Source organism: Artemia franciscana, chromosome 8 (assembly GCF_032884065.1).
Source record: "Artemia franciscana chromosome 8, ASM3288406v1, whole genome shotgun sequence".
Classification (NCBI taxonomy): domain Eukaryota; kingdom Metazoa; phylum Arthropoda; class Branchiopoda; order Anostraca; family Artemiidae; genus Artemia; species Artemia franciscana.
In genome coordinates, this window is record NC_088870.1 from 14,357,423 (window position 1) to 14,382,872 (window position 25,450).

General features: G+C 33.6%; 1 protein-coding gene across 1 annotated transcript; it reads right to left on the reverse strand.

Annotated features, from left to right (window-relative positions):
• Positions 1–396: 396 nt before the first annotated feature.
• On the reverse strand, positions 397–21,088 carry LOC136030626 (uncharacterized). Its single transcript, XM_065709694.1, has 5 exons — positions 20,992–21,088; positions 13,886–14,206; positions 5,557–5,702; positions 3,797–3,969; positions 397–538 (listed from the first exon to the last, which is right to left on the reverse strand). The coding sequence occupies exons 1-5, from the start codon at positions 21,086–21,088 to the stop codon at positions 397–399; spliced, it is 879 nt and encodes a 292-aa protein (XP_065565766.1).
• Positions 21,089–25,450: the final 4,362 nt, after the last annotated feature.

The following is a 25,450-nucleotide window of genomic DNA, read 5'->3' on the forward strand; positions in this document are numbered from 1 at the left end:
GGAATTAAAAAAATACTCAGCCTTAAGCTCATTTTTGAAAAAAATGAGAGATCATGTTTCTTTAAAACTGTTGCAAGTTTTTCGTTGAGTTTCGGATTGTAAGGTATAGTGGGAAAAGTCTTGTTTTCAAATGCCAGAGTAGTTAAATAAAGGGAATTTTTTTATTATTTTAATGTTTTCCTGTTTTAATCCTTTATCTATGATATTTTCTATAAGTTTAATTGGGTAAACAATAAAGAAAAAAAAATGTTTAGCATAAATTAATTTGGACAATAAGTAATCTAGAGAACGCTGGCTAGTATCTACTCCCCCTTACCCCCTCCCTCTCAGAAAACCTCCTCGTAAAATATACCCCAGAAAACTACCCCTTTCTGCCTGAAAAAAAGGAAAATACCTTCAACTGTGGTTGGTTGGACTCCAATTCCTATTGAGTTTAAAAAAGGACTTTAACTCTCTCAAGTTCTGATCTAATGATGACACTTCAAAGTTTCTGTTACCTTGAGGTGGAGGTTTGGATGAGGAAGGGGCATTCTTTCTCCTGTAAAGAATAAATTATGCGCATTTTGGGCTTTAATGTTACTCTTAACTTTCATAATAACAGCGTAGACCAAAAATACTCCCAAAAATCATAAGGGAGTGGGTTAAATCATCATAGTTTTGATGCTTTTTTAAAGTTTTCCTTATAGCCTCCCCCCTCCTCCCAAAAAAAGCCTTTCCTGGAAAATGTATTTTTCTGGCTTTTTTCCGGAAACTTTTGCAAGGAGGAGGGGATTACTGGCATGATTTTATTAACAACCAGATGTCTTTCTCAAACGAAAGTGCGCTAAGAAAAGTTTTTCATCCGAAATCGTCCCCAAGAAATTTTCTGGGTAGAATTTTCAGCTAGAATGAAATTATATGAGAGATTTACCCTGGAGGGAATTGTTTTTACGTAAAAGGAATTCTGAATGGTGGGGAGTTGGATTTCCTGGTAATATTTAAAAATGATCAGAAATAAGAAAAAATAAGCTTAAAGTAGGGCGCGACATCAAAACTTTAAATGGAAAGAAATTATTACCTATATGAAAGAGGCTGCCTTGCACTTTACGGTAAGGTTTTGACTTTTTGTCCCAATTCTATAAGAATGATTCCTGAAACACAATGGCCGTATAATTGGAATAATAAGGCATTTTTTTATTATATAGTAACTTTAGCGTAAAGAGCGAGGCCTTGAGGAGGGTGTAACCCTTTTCATATACGTAATTAATGTAAGTAATTGTTAGGGACTTCTTGTCTAATTCTTCCTAGTTCACAAGTATATTTTGAGTGTAGACCTTTATTATTGGTGCTGAGATTGGGGGGGGGGGGGTGCTCTAGGAGTGACCAAGTTGACTCAGGTTATATTTGTTGAAATTGTGCAAATCAAGGCGTAATTTTCAATCATCCAGTATAAAAGAGTGTCGGTGGTTGCAAATTGGAGAGAGGAGAGGATGCTGATGTGTTTAAACCACTTTGAGCGATGCAAATTTTCTGGTGTGATCTGATTATCAATCATAAAAATTTAAAAAAAAAAAATAGGTTTTTTCAACCTAAAGTATAGAGCATAATTAAAAAAAAATTTCCATATATAATTGGGCCGTACCCTCTTAAATCCCTTGCTCGTTAAACTAAAGTCTCTATTACTTTTACAAAGCTTTTTATTCCAATTTAACGACCCCAATATTTTCGAGCTCTTTCTTAAAGAATTAGGAGAGAAGTAAAGTTTTAGAGTAAAGAGAGAGGACTTAAGAGGAAAGTATTCAGAGTGATGGGAGGTCTGGTCCCCCCAACACCTCTTATTTTCCCAAAGGGTGTAAGATGTAAATTTTTAATTTGCCATTTGTTGTCGTAGATATTTCAAAAAAGGCTCATTCAATTGGAGCTTGAAAGGGTTAAATATATATATATATATATATATATATATATATATATATATATATATATATATATATATATATATATATATATATATATAAACTATAGAACAGATGGATATAAGGTTAGATAAAGATACAGATAGCAAAGAAACAAATAAAGGGACAGACAACTGAAGGTCTAAAAGAGAGGAAAAGGTATAAACACTTTTAAGTAAAGTGGAAATCTAGATATTGTTGGTTTTTGACTATACAGTAAAAATACTTTCTGTAAACTATTAATAAAAAGATTCCGACTGATAATACGCAACATTGAGTGAAAGGAGCAAAATTAAGATCAAAATGAAAATAATTTTTTTCCACTTTGATTTAGACATTCCCTTCATACATTATCGATTGGTATGCAAATAATTTTCAGGGCTTCAAATCCGCCTCTCATTACCATTGTATGAAGTTTATATTTCTACAAAATAAACTTCTCATTTAAGTTTTAATGATGCTTTTCACTTTTAGCCAAAATTTATTTTTGAATTGAATTGCTTGCTAGAGCTGTTTTTGATTTATATTTTGTAAACATCAATTCTAAGATTGTATATAAAAAAAAATCGTTAATATCCAATTCTGCATAGATATCCATCTTCCTTAAAAATTATCTTCCCCCTCTTACGAATTCCTTCGTCATGAATAATTTTCCCCTCGAAATGTTCATACTAGCTTAAATTCCTCTTGTACTTTTGAAGCTTTCCCCATAACATTTCCTCCTCACTGAAAATTACCTCCACAAAATTATCTTTCAACAAGTAATAATCCCTACAATATAATATCTTCTCATTAAAATCAGTGATATATTTTCAAATAGTAAATACTAGATTTAGAGAAGTAAAAAATAGTGCTACTTGTCCGGCTCTCAACATGGAGAATGTCCTTTCCCCATGAAACAATTCGACTTTGTAATAATTCTCAGGCCTTCCCTCCCTCCAAAATTATCTCCCCTCGAAAAATAGGTTTAAAAAGTAATTATAGTTAATTTCAATGGACTAGACCCATAAAGTACCAATGAGAGATGCAAAGGGAGATATACTACCCCGCAATATATTTGGTCGCTCAAAAAGAGAACTATAACATTTAATTTTCAAACAAATAAGTTCTTTTTCGATCCACGTCTGGTTTGATGAGATAAATCTTACGAAAAAAACAACAAATTAACAAACTTCCTAGATCTATCTTTTCACAAAAAAAAATTTAATTTCAGATTTTGTGCACGGGAGTATGATACAAATAGAGCAAGGTTTTTTGATATTCCTAATAAAATAGGGTGTTTTTTGTTGTGATCACTTGATTTCTTAAGGATGTCTCCCTCCTTTTTCAAAAATTATTTTAAATTTTTAATTGACAACATTACCAATCCAAATTTTGATGGTTTACCAATTTTTATACTCAACTTTTGATGGTATCATTAAACTTGATTGTATTTTCACTTTGAACAAGAATTAATATTCAATTTTATAGAGTTTTTATTGTTATTATGATTCTCAGTTTCTTAGAGTTTCAGTTACTATTAAGTCGCATCACTCCTTACATACACTTCGTTCCCACGAACTATTTGATAAATCAAAATGTATAAAATACTATTTTACTTTTCCTTAGAAAGACAATGTTATTAAAAAAAGAGAAATAGACACAAGGACGGTCGGAGACACAGAACATATAGGGGGAAAAAACACGCAAACACACAATTCCACACAAACACACAAACATACATACACACAAACACATACACAAAACCACAAAAAGTCAGACACACAAGCACACACATAGGCAGGGAGGAGAGACATTAACACACAGAGGGAAAAACAAACACGCACACAATTGTGTATTACAATTGATTAAATCAGCAAAAGTACCACTCCTTATGTTCCATCGGTCTACATTCTTCAGGACACTCTTCAATAAAAAGCCACTTGCCACTTGCCACTTGACCAACAAATGTTAAGTTTTCTCGTCTAGTTGGAAAAGGAAGAGTTATATCACAGCTCCTCAAATGGTGGTTTTTGCAATTATATGAATCATGAACGACCTAAAGAAGAAAATGTATAAATTAAACTGCCGACGAAAGTATTAGAACTAGTGAACACAAAATTAGCAGACTATAATCATTAAAATAAAAGTAAGTCGGACACTCAAACAGTATAATACAATACTTACATACTGCTAAAGAAAATAAAGTGGCTCCTAAAACGACTACAATAACTACTACTAAAAACTAATTTCAGCATCAAACCGTCTCAAGCCTCCACAGCTGCAAACACTGCTACTACATCCCAGTCTGTTCAATACGTCCAGATTTACCATTTCCCAAGAGGCTAAAATTTCCTTAAAAAACATCCCTACGACCCCTTCCCTCCCCACTTAGGCCAACAAGGATGATATTCGGCAATCTATCATATGTTAGCCGTAAATCATATCCTAGCTACCTCAACCATTCTCTAACTATAGCCCTATGAAGTGGTACAGACTCACATTTCTTTTATAGCTTGTTTCTGATAGAGTCCTTGTAACAAAACTGTAGCTTTCCATATTTCAATATTTGTTCGCAGAAACACCTCCTTATTCTTCCAATCCTCAAAACGTTGAAAAAAATTGCAATAAAACTTGTATATTGTACTTTTTGTATATTCACTGCATCTACCATCTTTTACATTACTACCCAGATAAGTGAAGCCATTGGTCTTATTAAACTTGTTACTCTACATCACTTCTTCAAATTCATTTATACTAGTCTAAGCGAGCTTTTTCTTCTTGACATTAGTTTTCGAATCTGTTCTTGCATCCTGAACTCTCAAAACCATCACAAATTCATTCATATTCCCAGTATATGTGTCTATGATACTCATATCTTCTGCAGAATTTGAGTTCAGAGAGTCTTTCCTTTCCGTTTGATTTCATGCACTCCCAAAGCTTTTGCTATGCTCCCTAAAATAAAGCTTATCCAAATGGTCGATATTAATGTGCATCGAACACAACCCTACTTAATGCTTGATTCAATCTCCAACAAGCCATTAACCTCATTTCCAGGTCATAAGTCATAAGCCTTTTCATTCTTTCCTATATCTCTTTCAGTAAATTTGACATGGTTTATTATGTCCTTGAAATGTTTTGCTCATCTCTTTTAACACTTTCTTTGAGGCCTTTCATCTCTTTTAACACTAATTAAGGTCTGTTTACTGTCTAATTGAGACCCAGGTCTGCATTTATGTTTTTTCTTTCTTTGTTTTTCTTTCTTATGTCAGATCTAGTCACTGCTGTTTCCTGACCTATTTACATTCATTATGCTTAGTCAGGGCGAGATTTTGTAGGGGAATTTCAATTTACATACAACTAAATCTAAACCAAAATGTCCAACATTTTTTTTGTCCAAAATATTGCGAAATTATAATTGTCAGGAAATTATTCAAAATCTTGTTTTATTTAGTTTTTTAATTTAGAATAAACTATTAACAAAGAGACTTAACATAAAAAAATCCCCTTTATGTGACAAAACACGATATGGAAAAGGGACACCCAAACATATCCACAAGAAATAACAGTTAACATCAACCTCAGAATGGGTCTATAAAAAACAACAAAAAACATATTGGTGAAATTCGAGCCATTTCAAACTTACAGAGTCGTTTTTAACTAATGGCCAAATTTGGTAGGCTAATTGTCTTTGATCAGTGCTTTTTAAATCATCCTGTGAGCTTAAAACCATGTTAACTGCTGCTTCTCTTATTTCTTTTCCTCGTTTATCCAACCGGGCTCCCCACATTCCTAAAAAAAAAAATGTACGAATATAAAGACTATTCAAAATTGATATTTTTAACTGCAATTTCATTGTTATGAGAATTTTCTATCCAAATAAAAATTAAAAACCTGTTTTGTTTGATTTTGCCCTGTAAGAGCACATTGTTTGTTTTGTAACAAGGAGTTTGATTCCCACTGCAATGAATTTGGGTGGCAGGCTCACCACATACTACTATAATAAAGACCAAACAACTTAAAATAATAGCTCTGGACTATCCTTGTCTTTTCTATACATGGACTGTAAGATGTAGTCTAGAGGTCAAACTTACTCTGAAACAGCCTAACAGCTACCGAGCCATGGCGATAAACTTTAAAGTTGAATGCTACAGCAAAGGAGAAGGCATTCACCTTACTAAAAAGACTAAAAATTCGTGCCGTAAAAGAATCGGGACTGGATTTGCATTTTTTTATTTATTTTTTTAACTTAGGCTAATGCAATTCTATGAAATTAGGCTACTAAAAGCCTTGGCAATGAAAATATAATAAAACAGAATACAATTTAATTGCTAAAATAGCACAAAGGTGGGCATAAGCAGGTCAAAAATTTAAGTGATAAAACAAAAACCTAAAAAAAAGTGTACCAATTAACAAGATGGGAAACAAAACAAGAGTTTTTTTTACCTTATAATCAATATTCAGGGACAAGTCAAAAGCTTTTGGAATTCTGTGAGCCTTGAGTCTTGTACTTGGAAGGATTGAAAGATTTTCCTTAAGGGGGGGGGGACATCGATGACAGACAGAACTAGGACATTTGTTACCATGATTCATGGTATGGATGTAACGTCGTTATTCCAATGTAGTAAGTTCAAGTGTGTCAAACCCAAACCATATGTAGCATAGGATGTCACTATTATAATTTTTATTGCTCTTCTTTGAATACTTTCAATTTTCGAACATTGGCCTTTGGTCAACCCAGGGTGCCAGACAGGGCAAGTATATTCTATACAGGGTCTTATATAAGAACAATAAATTATTTCAAGGTTCCAGATTCATATAGATACATTTTTGAGAAGAGAGAGAGATTTAAAGAGAAAAATTAAAGATTTAAATAATTGGGAAGTGTGGGACATCAATTTGAAGTCATTGTCAAACTGCACACCAAGTGGTTTAACCGTATTTAATTTTGGTCTTCAAAGATCAGTATCAATAGGTGGTATATTTATAAAAAAGGAAATAGCGTGACACTGCTTTTGGGTATGCTTAAATTGAGTTGAACATTATAAATATCATTCTTTGAATTGTAAATGAGTGAGTCTAGTGTAACGTAAAAAGTAGTAGTGGTTCGACAAGAGTTAAGCAATGTCAAATTATCAGCGCATTTAAAAGAGTGGTCAAAACATGCTAAATCATTATTAAAAAGACTAAAGGACCTAATTTTGTCCCTTGAGGGACTCAGTAGAAAATCGAGAAAAAACCTGTTGATTTAGGGAGTCAGGGAGGACTGAACATTGTTCAATGTCAGACAAAAACTAGCTACGATACGCAAAACAAAGTTTCTGGTACCTAAGGCTCTTGCATTATCAATTACCGTCTGATGATCCAAATTGTCGAAGGTTTTGCTAATATCACCAAAACAAGTGTGCAGTATATAAATTAAGAGATGCATGATGCAATGATGTGGCCTAAGGCCAGACTGATTTGGGTTGATTACACCTTGAACATCGTCAACAAGAAAATTCTAAATAAAACTTTCAATTTAAAAAAATAGAGGTTTTTTATTTTGTTCTTAAGTCAGAGATAGCTTTGGGGGTCTTAATTTTTCTTTATATATGTGATATATTAGCTTGTTTAAAACACACTGGAAAAATAACATCTACAAAACATAGATTAAAAATAGCAGTTAGAGGTGCACTTAAATACTGGGAATATTTCACAATCAATTTGGTAGGGATATCACCCGGGTATACAGACGCATTTGTATCAGGAATTTCGAATTAAAGTTGGGTCGGATGTATTTCGTTCACAGGAATATCACTAGCTGAACTGCTGGCCATCATACATCGGATTAGCGGGTGAATGTTACAAATTGAGGCAAAATGATCATTCATGATATCCCCACTCACTGGGTCGCCATTACCATCCAGTAATAAACACTTCGAAGAGACCTTGCCCATGAAGTATTGAAAACTTTTGTGGAATTTCTTAGAGTCAGAATACAATAACTTATTGAACACGTGAGTACCAAGCCCCTTTCCCTGCCTTACGGATTTCAATAACAAAAGCGTTTCAAAGTTTCCGAGATTCTTGGAAAATACCTCCTTAAAGAGCCTATCGTGTTCATTTACTGTAATTTTTTTAATTCTCCATGGCTCACAATTGGATTTGTGATTAACTTTTTTCACTCAAAAGGTGTCACAGTACAGCTAGTTAAGTTCTACTGAAAACTTGGAAGCAATTTCATTGCCATTGGTAAGAAATAAAATATCGGCCCAAGATTTGGAGCTGAGTTTTACTTTGGAATGGGCAACCTTCTCGTCAATAATGGGTCTATATGAATATCAGATAAATTGATTTAGGGAAAGGATGATAGAATGGGTCAAATAACGCATAGATTGTCGCTTGCCACTAATGGAGGGGCCATGTTGGGGTCATATTGGTAACCTACAATATTGATGATAATCAAATCAAGGGTTTTTATCACCGTTTGAAGGTGACTTGACCACTTCATCAAGACTAAGAGCGGAGCTAAGCCAATTTTGGTCTTGCTTATTAAAATCACCACACAATGTAATTGCGATATAAGGATACTTGCAGTGAGTTTTGTCAGTAAAAAGTTGGAGATATGCCTTCAGCAAACTCTTAAATCCACTACGTGGAGGGTAATAAACAGCACAAAAAAATCATGCAAGACGTTTCTTTTGGGAGGTTTATAGGTCTGGTCCAGAAACCTAGAATTTCAGTTTTGTGTTGTTCTTTTTTATGTGCTGTACTATCAAAATATTTACATGATGTCTTAATATATGGGACTTATGATATTACCTATTTTGCCGAAGAGACAATACGGTGCTCTGGAAAGTATATTTTGAGTTTTTAACCTTTCTATAAAAGGCAGTTAAAATAAACAGGCGAAAGAGTATTTAAAACTGGAGTTATCCCTAAGGTGATAAGAATCTGAAGGATTTAATTCAGGTACCGTAGTAAATAATGACTATTTCTTGGTTGGATAACGCAAAACATAGAAACCTGATACGTTAACCATCCTATCCATCTTATAGCTGCTCAGATACCTCTTTTAATTGCACATAATTACTAAAATATCAATTTCTAAGAAAGTGTTAATTTATGCACTCATTAAACTGTTTTGTAGTATTCTAAAGAAAAACAAGAGCTAAGAGCTCATATGGCACTTGTGACGAGGTTGGAAGAGCCAAGACCCAAAAGCTCATATGGTATGAGCTCTAGCAAAAATCTAAGAATCAATAGATTGCTTTAAATGAAAATCAGAGGCTTAATGCCGGTCGGGATTTAAAATAAGAGCTCTGAGTCACGGGGTCCTTCTAAATATCAACATTCCTTAAGATCCGACCACCCACTCTTAAGTTACAAATACCTCGAATTTTATTATTTTTCCTTTCCCTTCAGCCCCCCAGATGGTTGAATCGGAGAAAACGACTTTATCAAGTCAACTTGTGCAGCACCCTGACAAGCCTACCAATTTTCATCGTCCTAGCACGTCGAGAAGCACTAAACTCGCCAAAGCACTGAAACCCACCTCCTAACTCCCCCAAGAGAGCGGATCCAATCCGGTTACGTCAATCACTTATCTACGACATTTATAAGTGTTTTCCAAGATTTCTGGTTTTCCCCTCCAACTCCCCCCAATGTCAACAAATCCTGTCTTGATTTGAAATAAAAGCTCTGAGAAATGAGTTCCTTCTAAATATCAAATTTCATTAAGGTCAGGTCACCCGTTTTTAAGTTAAAAATGCCTCAATTTTTCTAATTTTCCAAATTAACAACCCCCAGCTCCTCCAAAGAGAACGGATCCATACCAATTATGTCAATATCGTACCTTTAACTTGTACTTATTCTTTCCATCAAGTTTCATTCCAATCTCTCCACTCTAGGCGTTTCCCGAGATTACCGGTTTCCAAGATTTCTGTTTCCCACCTCCAACCCTCTATGGCCCCAGATCCAATTCGAATTGAAAATGGAGCGTGCGAGACATAAGATACTTCTATATATCAAGTTTCATTAAGATCCGATCACCCATTTGTAAGATACTTCGATTTTCACGTTATCCCAAAATTCCCGTTTCCCCATACAGCTCCCTTCAATGTCACCGGATCTTTTTGGGATTTAAAATTAGAGTTTTAAAGCACAAGATTCTTCTATCTATCAAATTTCATTAAGATCTGATAGTCCGTTCGTAAGTTACATATACATCATTATTTTCAAATTTTACCAAATTACCCCCCCCCCCGCAACTCCAGCAAAGAGGGCAGATCCGGTCCGGTTATGTCAGTCACCTATCTTGGACTTGTGCTTATTCTTTCCACTAAGTTCCATCCTGATATCTCAACTTTAAAATTTTTCCAAAATTTTCGCCCCCCCCCCCTCTAATGACATTTGATCAGGTTGGGATTCAAAATAATAGATCTGAGTTTTGAGGTCCTTCTAAACGTGAAATTTCATTAAAATACGATCACTCTTTCGTAAGTTAAAATATCTCATTTTTTCAGATTTTTTTAGAATTAACACTCTCCCCCAACTCCCCCAAAGAGAGCATAACCGTTCCGATTATTTCAATCCCATATCTAGAGCTTGTGTTTTTTCCACCAAGCTTCATCCCGATTCCTCCAATCTAAGCATTTTCCAAGATTTTAGGTTCCGCCCCCACAACTTCCCCTTCACTGGATCCGGTCGGGATTTAAAATAAGAGCTCTTAGACATGATATCCTTCCGAACATCAAATTTCACTAAGATCTGACCACTCCTTCGTAAGTTAAAAATACCTCACTTTTCTAATTTTTCAGACCCCCCCCCCCTCCCAACTCCCCCAAAGAGAGTGGATTCGTTTCGGTTAGGTCAATCACGTATCTAGGACTAATGATTATTTTTCCCATCCGGTTTCATCCCGATCCCTCCAGTCTAAGCGTTTTCCAAAATTTTAGGTCCCCCCAACTAACCCCAGTGTCACTGGATCCAGTCGAGATTTAAAATAAAAGCTCCGAGATACAATATCCTTCCAAACATCAAATTTAATTAAGATCCGATCACTCCTTCGTAAGTTAAAAATACCTCATTTTTTCTAATTTTTCAGAATTAACCCTCTAATTTTTCTTCTTTTTCTTCTAATTTTTAACAATTAACTCTCCCCCCTACTCCCCCAAACAGAGCAGAGCCATTCTGGTTATGTCAATCAATCAATCAATCAATCAATTTATAATACTAAAAGAAAAACTATTACAAAAGTAAAGTGGTTACTAGGCCCAAGAAGCTTTGCATGTAATTGGACCACAGAGAACAAGAATAAAATACTTCTTTAAAATTTATACAGAAAAAACAAAAAAAAAACACTGGAACAAGAAAAGGACATTTAACAGATAGAAGATTTAGAAGGAGATTTAACATATAGCTGAAAATTATTTTAAAAGAAGAGAAGTGACATACAAATTGGGATAGAATTAAAAAGAGAGACAAAAATTATTGAACTGGAAAGACCCGACGAAATAATACATTTGCAGAAAGAAATAAGATGGACATCCGAAGGGATACAGTTCCACAATAGAATCGACTGATATACAGGAGACCTCTGAGCTGCTGTAGAGGATCGTTCTTGTAAAATAAATCGTCGAGAAGAATTACGTAAAGAAGAAAAGTACCTACCTGAGACTGTCCGTGAGAGAAAAACTGCTGCAAGGTGATTACCTAGGTGGGAGATTACCTAGAAAAGCAGAATGCGCTAAATAAAGAGTACTTTTAACTATAATATGATCCAGCGGAGCTAATCCAGTATCATTATAAAGATCAGAGGAAGGGTAAATCAGAGGGAGAAGAAAAGTAGCCTTCACTGCCCTATTTTGGGCTCTTTGAAATGAGCACTGAAGAGATTTATTAGTATTGCCCCAGACAGAGCAGCAATTAGAAAGGTAAGGATAAATAAAAGCATAATAAAGAGAAACCATAATATCAGGTGGAAGAAATGACTTAATCCGGTGCAACATTGAAGACTGGCGGAGGATTAAGGAACGGGTGTGAGTTATATGCGGTTTAAATGAAAAAAAACAGTCAAGATACACACCAAGACATTTCACCATAGTAGCTTGTGGTATAATATCATTCCCAAAAGTCAGGGTGATTAGCTCCTGTACGTCTCTCACACTGTAAGGGGTCCTAAAGTTGACAATGGTACTCTTTCGGCTGTTAAGAGCCATACCATCTGACCAGCACCAATCCTTTACTTTATCAAGAAGACCTTGAGCTATAGAAGTGGCAGATGACAGGTCCACCGCAACAATGATAAAAGTTTCTGTCATAAGCAAAAAGAACAGGGTGAACAAGGGGATGAAGACCATCAAAAAGATCATTAATGTAGATTAGAAACAAAAGTGGTCCAAGCACAGAGCCTTGTGGGACACCTTTCAATACAGGAAAAGGAGAGGAAGAAGTACGTATAACCAAATCATACTGAGATCTATCTGAGAGGTAGGATCTAAGCCATTCTAGTGGGACCCCATGCACTCCAAATAAGAGAAGTTTAGACAGAAGAACATTGTAGTCAACCATATCAAAGGCCTTTGAAAAGTCAAGAAATAGACCCAAAACACACAAGCCCTTGTCCAGATTAACACGCACAAACTGTGCTGCATCAGTAAGTGCATACAAGGTAGAGAATGAGGGACGAAAACCATACTGATAGTTAGTGATGAGAGAATTTCCAGCAGTCGAATTAGTACTAAATACAAATGAATAGAGTCGACGATACACTACTTTTTCAACAACCTTTGAGATGACGGGAAGAAGAGAAATAGGTCTGTAGTTTGAGAATGTCATCACGTATTTAGGAATTCTGATTATTTTTAACACCAAGTTTCACCCTGATCTCTCCACTTTAAGCGTTTTCCAAGATTTTAGGCTCCCTCCCCCTCCAGCTCCCCCTAATGTCACCTGATCTGTTCGGGGTCTAAAATAAGAGCCCTGAGACACAACATTCTTCCAAACATCAAATTTCATTAAGATACCAGCACCTGTTCGTAACTTAAAAATACTACCTTTTTTCTATTTTTTCCAAATTAATGGGTCCCCCACTCTTCACAAATGGTCAACTCGGGAAAAACACTATTTTTAATTTAATCTGGTTCGATAGCTGAAATGCCTGCCAAATTTCATTGTCCTAGCCTACCCAGAAGTGCCTAAAGTAGCAAAGCCGGAACATATCAACAGACAGACCGATAGACAGACCGACAGAATTTGCAATCGCTATATGTCACTTGGTTAATACCAAGTGCCATAAAAAATCAAATGAAGGTAATTCTTTTCTTCTTTTTATCTTTTTAAGCAGTCTTTTGGAAGAGGGTTTAAAGAGCCTCTAAGAGAGAAAATTTCCAAAAGTAAAGACTAAAATGTAATAATATCATTATAATCAAGCTGTCTCGCGGTCCAAGTGCTGAACGACAGTTAGGTTTTGATCCCACACTGATGAACTGGTTTTCTTAACACTGGTGAGCAGAATTATCTGAAGCAACAAGCTCCATCAAGAGAATCAGTTACATCTGTTTAAAAAATGCCAAGTTTCATAACTGATCACTGTTCTTCAACGATTTACTGCCAGACTCAAATTGTAAAGGCGAGAAATTTAAACAGATAGAACTGAATTTAAAAAAAAACACTCATTTTGTTCAAAAACTTGCTTACCAGAAATATATCTTTGTATCTTGTGCTGTATTCGTCACTCAGATACCCAAACTGTTATTCCAAACTTCCACTATTTCTATTAAACGAAAAATGATGCCTTAAATTTTCTCAATTAGCTCAATTTGGCTCAGTTTGCAATTTAAATTTAGCTCAATTTGCAAAATAACCCAGGAAGTACATTATTTGTGACGTTCTAGTGTGTAATGTTTTTTCAGCCGTAACTACAAGATTATGCTTTGGCTCAAGCAACACAAACTCGATTAAATGTTATTTTTTTCTTTAAGTTTACTTACCTGCTAGGATAGTTGCACGATGGCTATGGTGGTCCCTCATAACATGAAATGACCTATTGAAACTGAGCCATTCTTCAACTGCACTAACCTCTCTCTTTAATATTATCGAATCTGAGTCTCTTGACAAGAATATGCTCACGTAATCATCCAAAAGAGGCATAAATCGCCATACTCGCGGATTAATACCGCTTAAATCAATGTGACTGGCTGGCAAATGAGTCCCAGTGAATGGTAGCGCCATAACATTGCATAATCTTACATCAGAAAGACTTGTTACAACCTGCTGAATATTAGGATGATAATAAATGCGTATCTCCCAGCCTGAAACAAAAAATTCAGAGTTTTTTTTTATTTTTTGACATTTGACACTGTTTTATAAATTAAATGGTTATTGCAAATTTATTTTTGATATTTTGATTTTTCGGGGAATTGAGAGTTTTTAAGACAAAAGCTCTGCTCAAAAGGAATTAGCCAGATTTTAAAGTTGAAATAATTTTAAAATATAATGGCTTTGAAAATGTGTGAAATTTTGAAAACCTGTTTAAAAAATAGATTCAGAACAATAGATAAAAAATTAAAATTGTTAAGAAAATTTATTTTATTATCGGTTAGAAAGTGCAGTCATCTTCTCTTTACAAGCTATTTATACTTATTATTGTGGTTGAGTTTGGTAAGACAGAGGATTGGTGTCACATTTTTCTCCGAGAATTTTGTAATTCTGTCAATTCTAATAATTTGGAAGCTTAACCTACGATCTTTAAATACGAGCTTAACCTACGATTTATTATTCTTTAAATTCTGATGTCAGAATAGTATACAGAATAAAACTCCATGGTTTTGGTGATATCTCTTTCCCTCTGAATCCCAGTTCCGACACTTTTTTAAAAACCTTCTTCAAGACGCAGGTATCTCTTACGTAATAGGGACTGTTTTTCTAAAGGATGCAGGTGTCAATTACATGATAGGGCGTGTTTTCTAAGAGAGGTATGTGCCTGTAGGAATATTTTCTAAAATATTTAGGTTTTAATTACCTAATAGAGTGTTAAAAAATCTGCGAGGGCCCCGTCAAATCATTCTTTCCTTGGTTTTTACATAATGGGGTTTTGGTTTTACATAACAGTGTGTTTTACGAGGGGCAGGATCCCTTAGGGACCAGCCAAATCAGGATTTCCTTGATTGTTACGTAATAGAACTTAACAGAGACCGCTAGTCAAGCGGGGAAGTTCCGATTAAAAAAAAAATTATCATGGCCTAGTATTTACAGGCAAATATGACGCAATCGTGCTGGACTTGCTAGATTTGCTTAAGTATTAAAAAATACTTCTGTGTGTCAACATTGAGGATGTTATCGTTTATTAATGGACACTTTTAATCTATTGGATACTGAAGGCCTAACAAAGTTGAAATGAAGTCTATAGTACCTAATGTAGCAGTAGAAATTACAAGGGGTTGTAAGCTAACCCTACAATTAGACAAAATTTTTAGTCCTATGTAATATTATTAAGCAAATTCAAGTCGAAAGACCAGTTATACTTTCCATCAAAGGGGAAGATAATGCATATACAAAGATTATAAGACATATTAAATACATTTGTGAAATATACTGAAGACAATGATCTGAATGAATCTATAAAAAAGAAGAAAGTTTGGAACTAGCGAGAAAGAACCATCGTTAGTCTATAATCAGTAGTGACGGTATCAGGATTATGAATGCCTGGATTTGAGAACCGAAAAGTCATACGGAATATTTTGACTTTGGAAAAACATTTGATTCTAAATGATAATTTTCTACAATTATCTCTTCAAAGGAAAATATTTTTTCAAAGAATTTTTAATAATATAATGAGAAATTAGTCTCCATCTTTGGACTATTGCATGAAACTTTCACATCAAGGCCCAGATGCATTTACTCAATTTATGTATGCATTAATTGAACCAGAACAAAAGGATATTGTCAATATACTTTTCACCACTAGCTAGACGGCTATTTTGCAAGGTGACAACAAATAAGTCGAAAATTTTCTATAGTCGAAAAGTTTTGTGACGCGACGCGATTACTCCTCCTCCTCCTAGTTGACATTCCTTTTATTAATCGTGAGTCAGTTTCATTTTAGCAATGATGCAGTCAACATTTAAAATTTTTTACACATGTCCATTGTGTTTCTAAACATTGAGCAGATGGCCATTCTCTTAGATTTGTACTATTATTGATGACTATAATGAAAAGTGTAGATTATTCAATCCATGTAAATTGCATAGATGACACGAAATGTAAATTAAGAAATGTAATTCCTGTCTTGAAGATGTTTGTGATTCCTGCACTAGAGGTATCCTATGCTCCAATTGTCACTGCGATAAATGTAATCAATGGGAAAATACTTACCCTGGCATTATTGCATGAAAACCCTAAACGTGATTTCAGTTTATTTTTAAGAGACTGGCATCGTCGTGGTTTTAATTTTTTTGGAAGGAAAAACCTGCTCTAAGGTTCAATTGTTGGAATAATAAGACAGTCTGGTTTTCACGACATCACTGTGAAGATATCGACTACTGTGACTATAAACCTACTGGTTTTAATTTGGCCGTTACAGAAAGTGATTCTTCATATGAAAATTCCGTGTGTAAAATTGATTCAAATAAACAAATTGAAAAACGTGAATTATATATTATGAATTTTACAATAACATATATATTAAAAATGAAGGTAGATTATATTGGAGAAAATTTGGCCTTGACTTTGCTGGCCAAGATGAATACAAGTTGAATCCTATTGAGCAACCATTACTAATTGTTTCCGACAATTACCTATATGAGGAAGAAAAAAATCCAACGAACAGGGGAGCTCTGTACATACAAGTTTTATTAATAAACGAATTCACGAACTTTTTAATGTATTTCACCCTTAGGGCACTACAATTTATATTATTCAGATAGAAAAAAGTATTTTCAACTAGAAATCGTTCAATCGAAGATTGCCACCATAAATGCTAAGAAATTCACTTTAAGTATATCTTCAACATCGAAAGATAAAATATAATAGTGTACGGAATCTATATAATAGTGTATAATAGTGCATAATAGTGTTGAGGTTTTGGTTCATTTTGTACTCGCTTCCAATTTTCCGCTTCCATTTTTTAATGTGAGGCGTGTAGCATGCATAGTCCCAAGACGATCAAAAAATGTAATATTCTTCGCTGTTTGAAAGATTCATAGACAATGCCCCGTCTTTAAAGCTGATGGACTACTGTTAACAAATGATAAAGCTATTGTTGCCATTATGAATAAGCTCTAGGAAATCCGAGGGTATGCAATAAGATTTGTAATTGGACGTGCAAGGATCGAATTTGACTATATTGATTGATAGATTTCTTTGGATTATGCCAAGTCCAATAAAACACTACCATCAGGGATAATTTCCCAATAAGCTCCAAATTGATTTAGTGAGATTGATGCAATACTCTCTTCCAATGGTTCTGCCAAGGTGCACTTTAAACGTACCGTGCCCGTCTGGAAAATACTCATATCTTGAGTACCGGGCAAATCCAATACAATGATACCATGAGCTTTTGCAAACACTTCTTCGGTTATACCATTTTCATATAATTGTGAATCTCGATCCAAGGATTAAATCGTCAATTTGTATAGGGTCCCTTAGGATTTATCAAAGGATAAATTGCAGATTGGAATTCCATTTACTTTACATAGAAGGAATGAAAGTGGTCCTTTATCCTAAGACACTAGCATTTTTTAAGAATGCCAACGCAAGTTTTGAAATTTTTTCACCATTTATAAAAGAGTGAATCGGTGTATAGGCGTTTACCTTTAGCAATCGTTGATTTGTGAATATATGTGGAATGATCAATTTGATATTATTTCAACTAGCTCTTAATTTGTCAATCGCCAAAGTAATAACGTTTTTCTCAATAGCAATTTATTTTTTAGTTGTAATATGTTTTTTCCGATTAGCAAATACTAAATGCTTTTTGATAATAGTAACGGTTTTTTTCTTAATGGTAACAAGCTTTACTTAATACTCACAAGTTTTTTTCTAATGGTAACAAGTAATAATAAGAAATATTTTCCCTAATAGCAACCAGTTTTTTTTTACTAGTACCAATAAATTTTTCCTAATAATAGCAATAATTTTTTTTATTAATAGTAACTAATTTATCCCTTAATAGTAAGAAGTTTTTCATAATACTGAAAAGTTTTTTATAACGCTAAGAAGTTTTTTCATAATAACAAGAAGTCTTTCTTAATGCTAACAAATTTTTTTCGTTGTAAAAAAGGTTCTTATGAATAGTAACAAGTTTTTTACTAAAAGCAATACGTTTTTTAAGATCAGCAAGATTTCAATAATAATAACAAGTTTTCATATTAGAAGTAACAAGTTTTTATTGATACTGAGAATTTTTTTTCTAAGATTACCAGGTTTTTTCGATAATAGTAAAAGTTTATTCTTAGTGGTAACGAGTTTTCTTAATGCTAACAAATTTTCTCTAATGCTAACAAGGAATAATAACATTTTGCTCTTGATAAAAACATTTTTTCTCAATAGAAACAAGTTTGTTATTAATACTAATAATTCTTTCTTATAAAAGTATTTTTTTCTAGTAGTAACAAGTTTATCTCTTAATTGTCGAATATTTCTCACAATGCCAAACAAAATTATAACAGAGAAAAGTTTTTTTTATAATAACAAAAATTTTTCCTTAATGTTAATAAGTTTCTCTTAATGCTAAATTTTTTTTAGAAGTAACAGGGTCTTTTTTCATAGCAACAAGTTTTCTCTTAAAACTAAAATAATTTTCTTAGGAGTAACAAATTTAGCTTAATACTAAAACGTTTTTCCTGAACGGTAAAAACTTTTTCGAATTGCAACAAGTTTTTTTTTGATTAGCATGATTTCGATAGTAGTAACAAGTATTTCTCTTAGAAGTAATATGTTCTTCATAATGCCAAAAGGTTTTTCTGAATAGTAACAACTTTTTTTCTGCTATACAATGTGTTTTTCTTAATACCAATTTTTGTTTCTATGATTAGCAAGTTTTTTGACAATAGTAAAAGTTGTTTCTTAACGATAACAAGTTTTTCTCAATAGTAACAAATTTTTTCTAATAGTAACGAGTCATAATTATATTTTGTTCTTGATAAAAACATTTTTTCTAAATAGCGACAAGTTTTTTTCAGGATAGTAACAAGATTGTCTTTAAATAGTAACATGTGTTTCATATTTCCAAAAAGTGTTTTATAGCATTAGCAAGTTTGTTCATAATAGTAAAAGTTTTTTTCTTAATTGTGACAAATTAATTTTAAAACTAACAAAAATTTCTTGTAATGACAGGGTTTTCTGAATAGCAACAAGTCTTTTGTTAATACTAAAAATTATTGTTAGCAGTAACATGTTTGGTCTTAATACTTGCAAGTTTTTTCATTTAACAGTAACAAGTTTTCTCCTAATAGCAAAACGTTTTTGTTTAGATTGGCATGATTTAGATAATAGTAACAAGTTGTTTCTCTTAATTGTAACAAGTTTTTCTTAATACTAACAAATCTTTTTAAGATTAGAAAATTTTTTTGGGATAATAGTAAACGTTCTTCTTAATAATAACAAAAATCTTTTAAACATTAGCAAGTTTCTCGAAGAAAGTAAATTTTTTCTTGTGGTAACAAATTTTTATTCTTATTAGTAACACGGTTTTTTATTAATGATGATAAGTTTTTTTTATAATGGTAGTAAGTTTTTTTCATAATATTAATATGTTTTATCTTAAAAGTAACAAGTACTTCTTAATACTAACAACTTTTTGATTTATCAAGATTATCTTTAAAATGCTCTGTTTGTGAAACAGTGAGTTAATTGGTGTCAATCTATAGGGTTTATTCATCTAAAGAATAGTGTAATCATCTAAGAATAGTAATCACAAATCCCATGATTATTTGCAGTAACAACGAAAAAAAATGACAACCCGCTTGAAAATCTCGTTCTATTTAAAAATATTTTCTTTTCTTTTTGCAAGCTAGGGAACGTACAAGTGAACGATGTTGCTTTGTCTGTTTCATAGCTACTGCTTGCAGTTGAACATTGCCTCCAGTTAAATTTAAACAAAGCTCAAATAGAAGACTAATGAATTCACTGTCTATACCAAGTTTGAGTATAGCCTTCCTAGGCCACATTTAGTTTGATTGAGAACCAATAGAATGTAATCATAAGGTTTATTTAGTACCTTGATTCTATGCTGAGATAAAATTTAGGTTCACCGAGATATACTTCGTTGCTATCGCAAATCTACGCACCATGGGTGCGCACAAACATATTCTCCTATTAGTGAACAATTTCTTACAAGCCTGCTATCACCTTGCGTTTACAGTCTTTTCCCAGGAGATACCGACTCCGAATGGGTCAAGCTTACATGCGGAGCCCCAAAAGGTACTAAGCTTGCTAGTCTACTGTTTTTGGCAGTGATAAATTTCATCCTTTACGGCTATGAAGAAAGATTTAAGTATGTAGACGACTTGTTAGTCCTACTGAAGTACATTGTTGAAAAGTCTGAGGCTGTTCCCCAATTCTGTAACGAAATAATCAACAACTATATACTGCGAACAGCTTCCAAATCAACGAAGGAAAGACTAAAATACTTCGCTTTAATCCCCTGAAGAGAGACTTTGTTTGTCCTCTTCTTCCTTATCCTAGTGAATCTTCGGCAGTAGTGCTTGGTGTCAAGTTTATCATCGACTGCTCCTTCAGGCTTCAGTCAATACAATTCTCAAAAAGGCAAATAGTGCACTGCGGACACTTGTTCTAATGCGTCGATTTGGTTTCTCAGTGGCACAACTAAGCATAGCCTATCTCACTTACATCTGACCAATTTTAGAGTATGCATGTCCCGTATGGGGCCCACAAGTCAATAACACTATTTACCAAAGTGACTAGCTTGAGTCAATACAAAAAAGAGCAGTCAAAGTAATATTCTGTGATGCTTTTACTAAATATAAGTTAGCATTATCCACTTTACAAATTCCCTCTCTTCAAGAGCATCGTCTAAGTTTGATCCTTGAATTTGGCCAATATCTTCTCAGAAGTGATCAACACAGATCGATACTACCACCAGTTTTAGTGAAACATCGAAGTACTGGGTCGAAGAACATTGACAGATTACCATCACCTCCTTCACACATAGATCGTTTTTCCAACTCATTCATCCATTTCTTTGTATCAAAGTATAACAATTGTCTATTTAATCCTATTTGTTTTCTGATTGTTTCGTCGTTTGATTCAATCCTTTATTTGTAAGCACAAGCACCATTTAGTCTAATGACTACGAGAGATTGTGCAAATAAAATCGTTTCTATAACTGTTATTCTATAAGAAATTAGATGATATAGAATTTATTTACTCTTGCAGGAAGGATCGGGCACATGGATAGGGACTAGAGCTTTTGATAAATAAGGAAGCTGTTAAGTCTTGTTTAGGCTGGGAACGCATTAATATAAGAATACTAATCACTTATTTTACGACTAAAGAATTCAGAAGATCAGTTATAGTAGTATATGCCAGTGAAGAGCCGGCCAACGGAGATACTAGTGATCCATATGAAATTTTCCTACAGTTAAAGGAGCAAATAGACAGGTTCTCAAGTATAAATATAGTGTTTTTATTAGGAGATTTTAGCACCATGGTTGGTAGAAATAGAGATAGATGCTATGTTGACCTAGGTAAGTTTGGTGTAGGAACGAAAAATAGCAACGGCTAAAGACTGTTACAATTTTGTGGGTATGACAATCTGGTTATAACCTATACGGTGTTTGGTCATAAAATGACCAATGAGTTAACATGGTAATAACGTGATGGCAAGACAGCAAACCATATTGATTATGTTTTTGTAAAGTGAAGACTAGCAGGATCAATATAAGATAATAGAGTGAATGAGGGTGCTATTATTGATGTTAAAAGTAAAGACCAGCACGATGAGAATTTTAGAATTACTTTGCATGAGCAGTTTAATGCTAAACTCAAGTGTTTAGATCTAGAAAATGTGGAAGATGTATGGAATAACTATAAGAAAACAATTTGTGAAGTTGTTAATGGTGTCTATGGGAAGAGAGTTAGGGCCACAGCTAGGAATAATAGTGAAAAAGTCTATTGTATGATTAACAGGAGGAAAGTCTTGCAAAAGAATTATCTGAGTGATATATCGTATAAAAACAAAAGTGATGTAAAGAAAGTGGAGAAAGATTTAAAATATGAATTACAAAGATATGAATTCGAGGCCATGGATAAAATTGTCGAGGATCGCAAATATGTAGTTAGAAGGAATAATGTAATAAAATATTGTACTGGTATATAAATAAACTGAAAGGGAGTAGTCAGTCTGGAATTATACCAGTTAAAGATAATAACTGGGCCACAATTAGTAATAAGGAAAGGGTCAAAGAAAGATAGGCAGAACATTTTGAGAATTGTTTGAATGGAGATAGTGTTACAGGAAGATATAGAGGAAAATGAAAAGTTTGTGACAATTTGGACGTGAAGGAAGATTTGTTTTGTGAGGAAGAGTTAGCGACAGTACTAAAAGGATTATAAAATAACAAGACTGCAGGTGCTGATATTTTTGTATTTAAGTTTCTTAAATATGGTGGCCCTGATGTTAAAAATAAGCTGCTGAAGATAATAAATATGATTTTAGAAAAACTTTAATTAAACCGCTGTATAATAAAGGCGATAAGAGTGAGTTTGATAATTGTCGAGGAATTAATCTGGTGTCTGTAGGTAGCAAATTACTTAGCAATATGATATTTCTTAGACTAATAGATGCTGTAGACAAAGTTTAAGAGAAGAATAGCGAGGTTCTAAGAAAAGGTAGAGGATGTTTCGATCAAATTTTCTTTTCTAGATTAATAGTCGAGAAGAGCCTGAGATAGCAGACAAACTTGGTCCTCAGTCTTATAGATTATGAGCAAGCGTTTGATTCTGTTGATAGAAGAGCTTAAGCAAAGGTTTTACCGTTATATGGTATATCAGACAAATATATTGGTCAATAGTGCTATGTACGAGAATAACATTGCAGTTAGGGTAGGAAATGAGGCCAGCAGCTGGTTTTGTAGTTTATCGCCCTTTATATGGACCAGTTTGATGGATTTTGTCATAAAAAGCACAGGAAAGGCAATGGAAGACCACAAAATCAAATTAGAGGAAAAAATCTCCTGGATTTAGATTATGCTGATGATTTAAGCATCCTAGATGAAAATGTGAGCAATATGAATGAAATTTTAGAGGTTTTGCCAGTTACAGGTTTTAGAATAGGTTTGAAAATAGGTTCTAAGGAGACAAAGTCCCTAAGGTTTGAATATTATGGTAACTTGAAAATCAGAGTTAATGCTAGACATCAACGTTTTATTATTTATCTCCTCAGAGGTACTTCATATTCAAGTGGTGGTCAAACAATATTTTGAAGGGGGCTCATTCGATTGGACGTCGGATATTCTAGTGACTTAAGAAGTTAAAAGTGACTGAAGGGCGTCAAAAAGGGCTATCAAAGTTTTTACATAGCCATTTTGTTCAAAATTGTTCATTTATTATATAACAATGCCTCTGGAGTTGAAACGGCCACCCAGAGCCTGGGGGGCATGGGTTGTAAGATATGCCCCAGGAAAATATGGTTTCTATTGGAGGGGTGGTCATATAAACCTTCGAGGAGACTTAATTGAGTGGAAATTCAAATTTCCAGTTTCCTACCTGAAGAGTCGAAATAGATTGAAGGGCATCAGCTCCTCTCCCTTTTTTTCAATAAATACATCCGACCAGAATGTTTAGACCGCAATTTTGTTCAAAATAGTCCAAAGTTTATATAAAATGCATTCGGCGTTGACAAAACACATTGGAGCTAGGGGACCAGAGGCGGATCCAGAATTTTCTTTGGGGCGGGGGCATAATAGGTTAATTCAATAAACTACAAACAAAGAAATGCCCGCAATTTCAAAAGGATGTCGACAATTATGTGTCGTAGATAGTTAGTGGAAATATTCGTAAATTTAATCTAAAATCTAGTGAGGGTTAAATTTCTAATAAATCTGTTGAAACTAAAATAGTATAAAAATATTGAAACACAAATAGTAAGTTATAAATACCCTGTATTTAAAAACAGCCGTTCATCGTCTATAAAGAAAAGATGATATTTAATATTTACTGCATGTTATTTTGCCTATGTACCTCTGACCACTATAGCGAATGAGTTAAGCTTCTTATTGTAAAAAAAGGGTCTTGAACCATTTCTTGGGGTCTTGCACTCTTTCTGACCAATTGCATAGGTCAAATCCTTTAGCATGTCACCTTACTTTGTGGCATCGCCTAGTAACTATGATAGCAATGAAGAGTAGGGGATAAGGATAAGATACAACTTTTGTATTCGTAAAAGGTATATTAAACATTAAATACTAGTTCTCTTAAGGGAGTAACAAGAATTTACAGAACGAAGAGATTGAAATGCACATGAGACATTTAAAACAAGTTTTTTAACTCTAGGCAATAAAGCAATAAATAATCACCGTTTTCTCAAAAAATTTTCAAAATTTACTATTCAAAATTTTACTTTTCATAACAGATTAGCGTATATTTCCGCTTTTTAAAGTCTGATATATTTCGCTTCAATTGCAGATATCACAATTTTATAAGGAAAAGTCTATTTCTCAATTTCCACTCCCACCATATCTATTTATTACACATTCGATGTCTACCTCAATATTTTGGTGAACGTCTAGGTATAGATTGGTGACATAATTTTCAGGGTTTCAAACTGTGGAGATTTCTAATTAATTTTGTTTTGATCTAGAGACTTTCAGATATTCAATTCAAACGTTTAAATCTCAATATGGAAGTTAAGCACAAAAAAAATTGAAATTTCACTCGGATTAAGCATTAAGAAAGAGAATTGTCATGTAAAAATTTTGATCTATAAACAACTAATCGTAGAGATTTGATTAGATGTATAAAAATAAGTATAAAAATCTTTAGCGATATATATAGCAGTGTACAAACTTTTTTGGACAAATATATGCAACCCCTATATAAAAATACAATTATATTTTGTGTATGGTTGGAAATAAGAAAGTGAGAAATTCTGAAGTAATACTGTAGTTGCATTCCGTTTCCGTGGTTGCCTCAATTTGATTGAATTTCCACTATCTATCAATATTTTATTTGTAAATGTTTGAAAAAAATCGATGCCATTCCACTGATTCTACCTAAGATTTCAGAGACCTATCTATACCATCTAGAAAAAAAAGACATAATTGTTTGCCTTCTTTTATAAAAAAAATTCTCGAAAATCTATTCTTCTTAAATGATTACTCCGACCTTTCAAGGAGAATTTCGACTCATATACTTAGTTTAAAGTATATACTTAAACAAACCTTTACTGAAGTTCTAAAGAGTTTGGCCTTTATTTTATGGTTTTAAGATGAACAGAGGAGGTGATACGTCATATAATACAAAGCTTTAATTACATGAAAATAAGCAGTAAAGTGGGCACTATTTGCTCAAGGAAATCCAAAACTTTAATTAAAAAA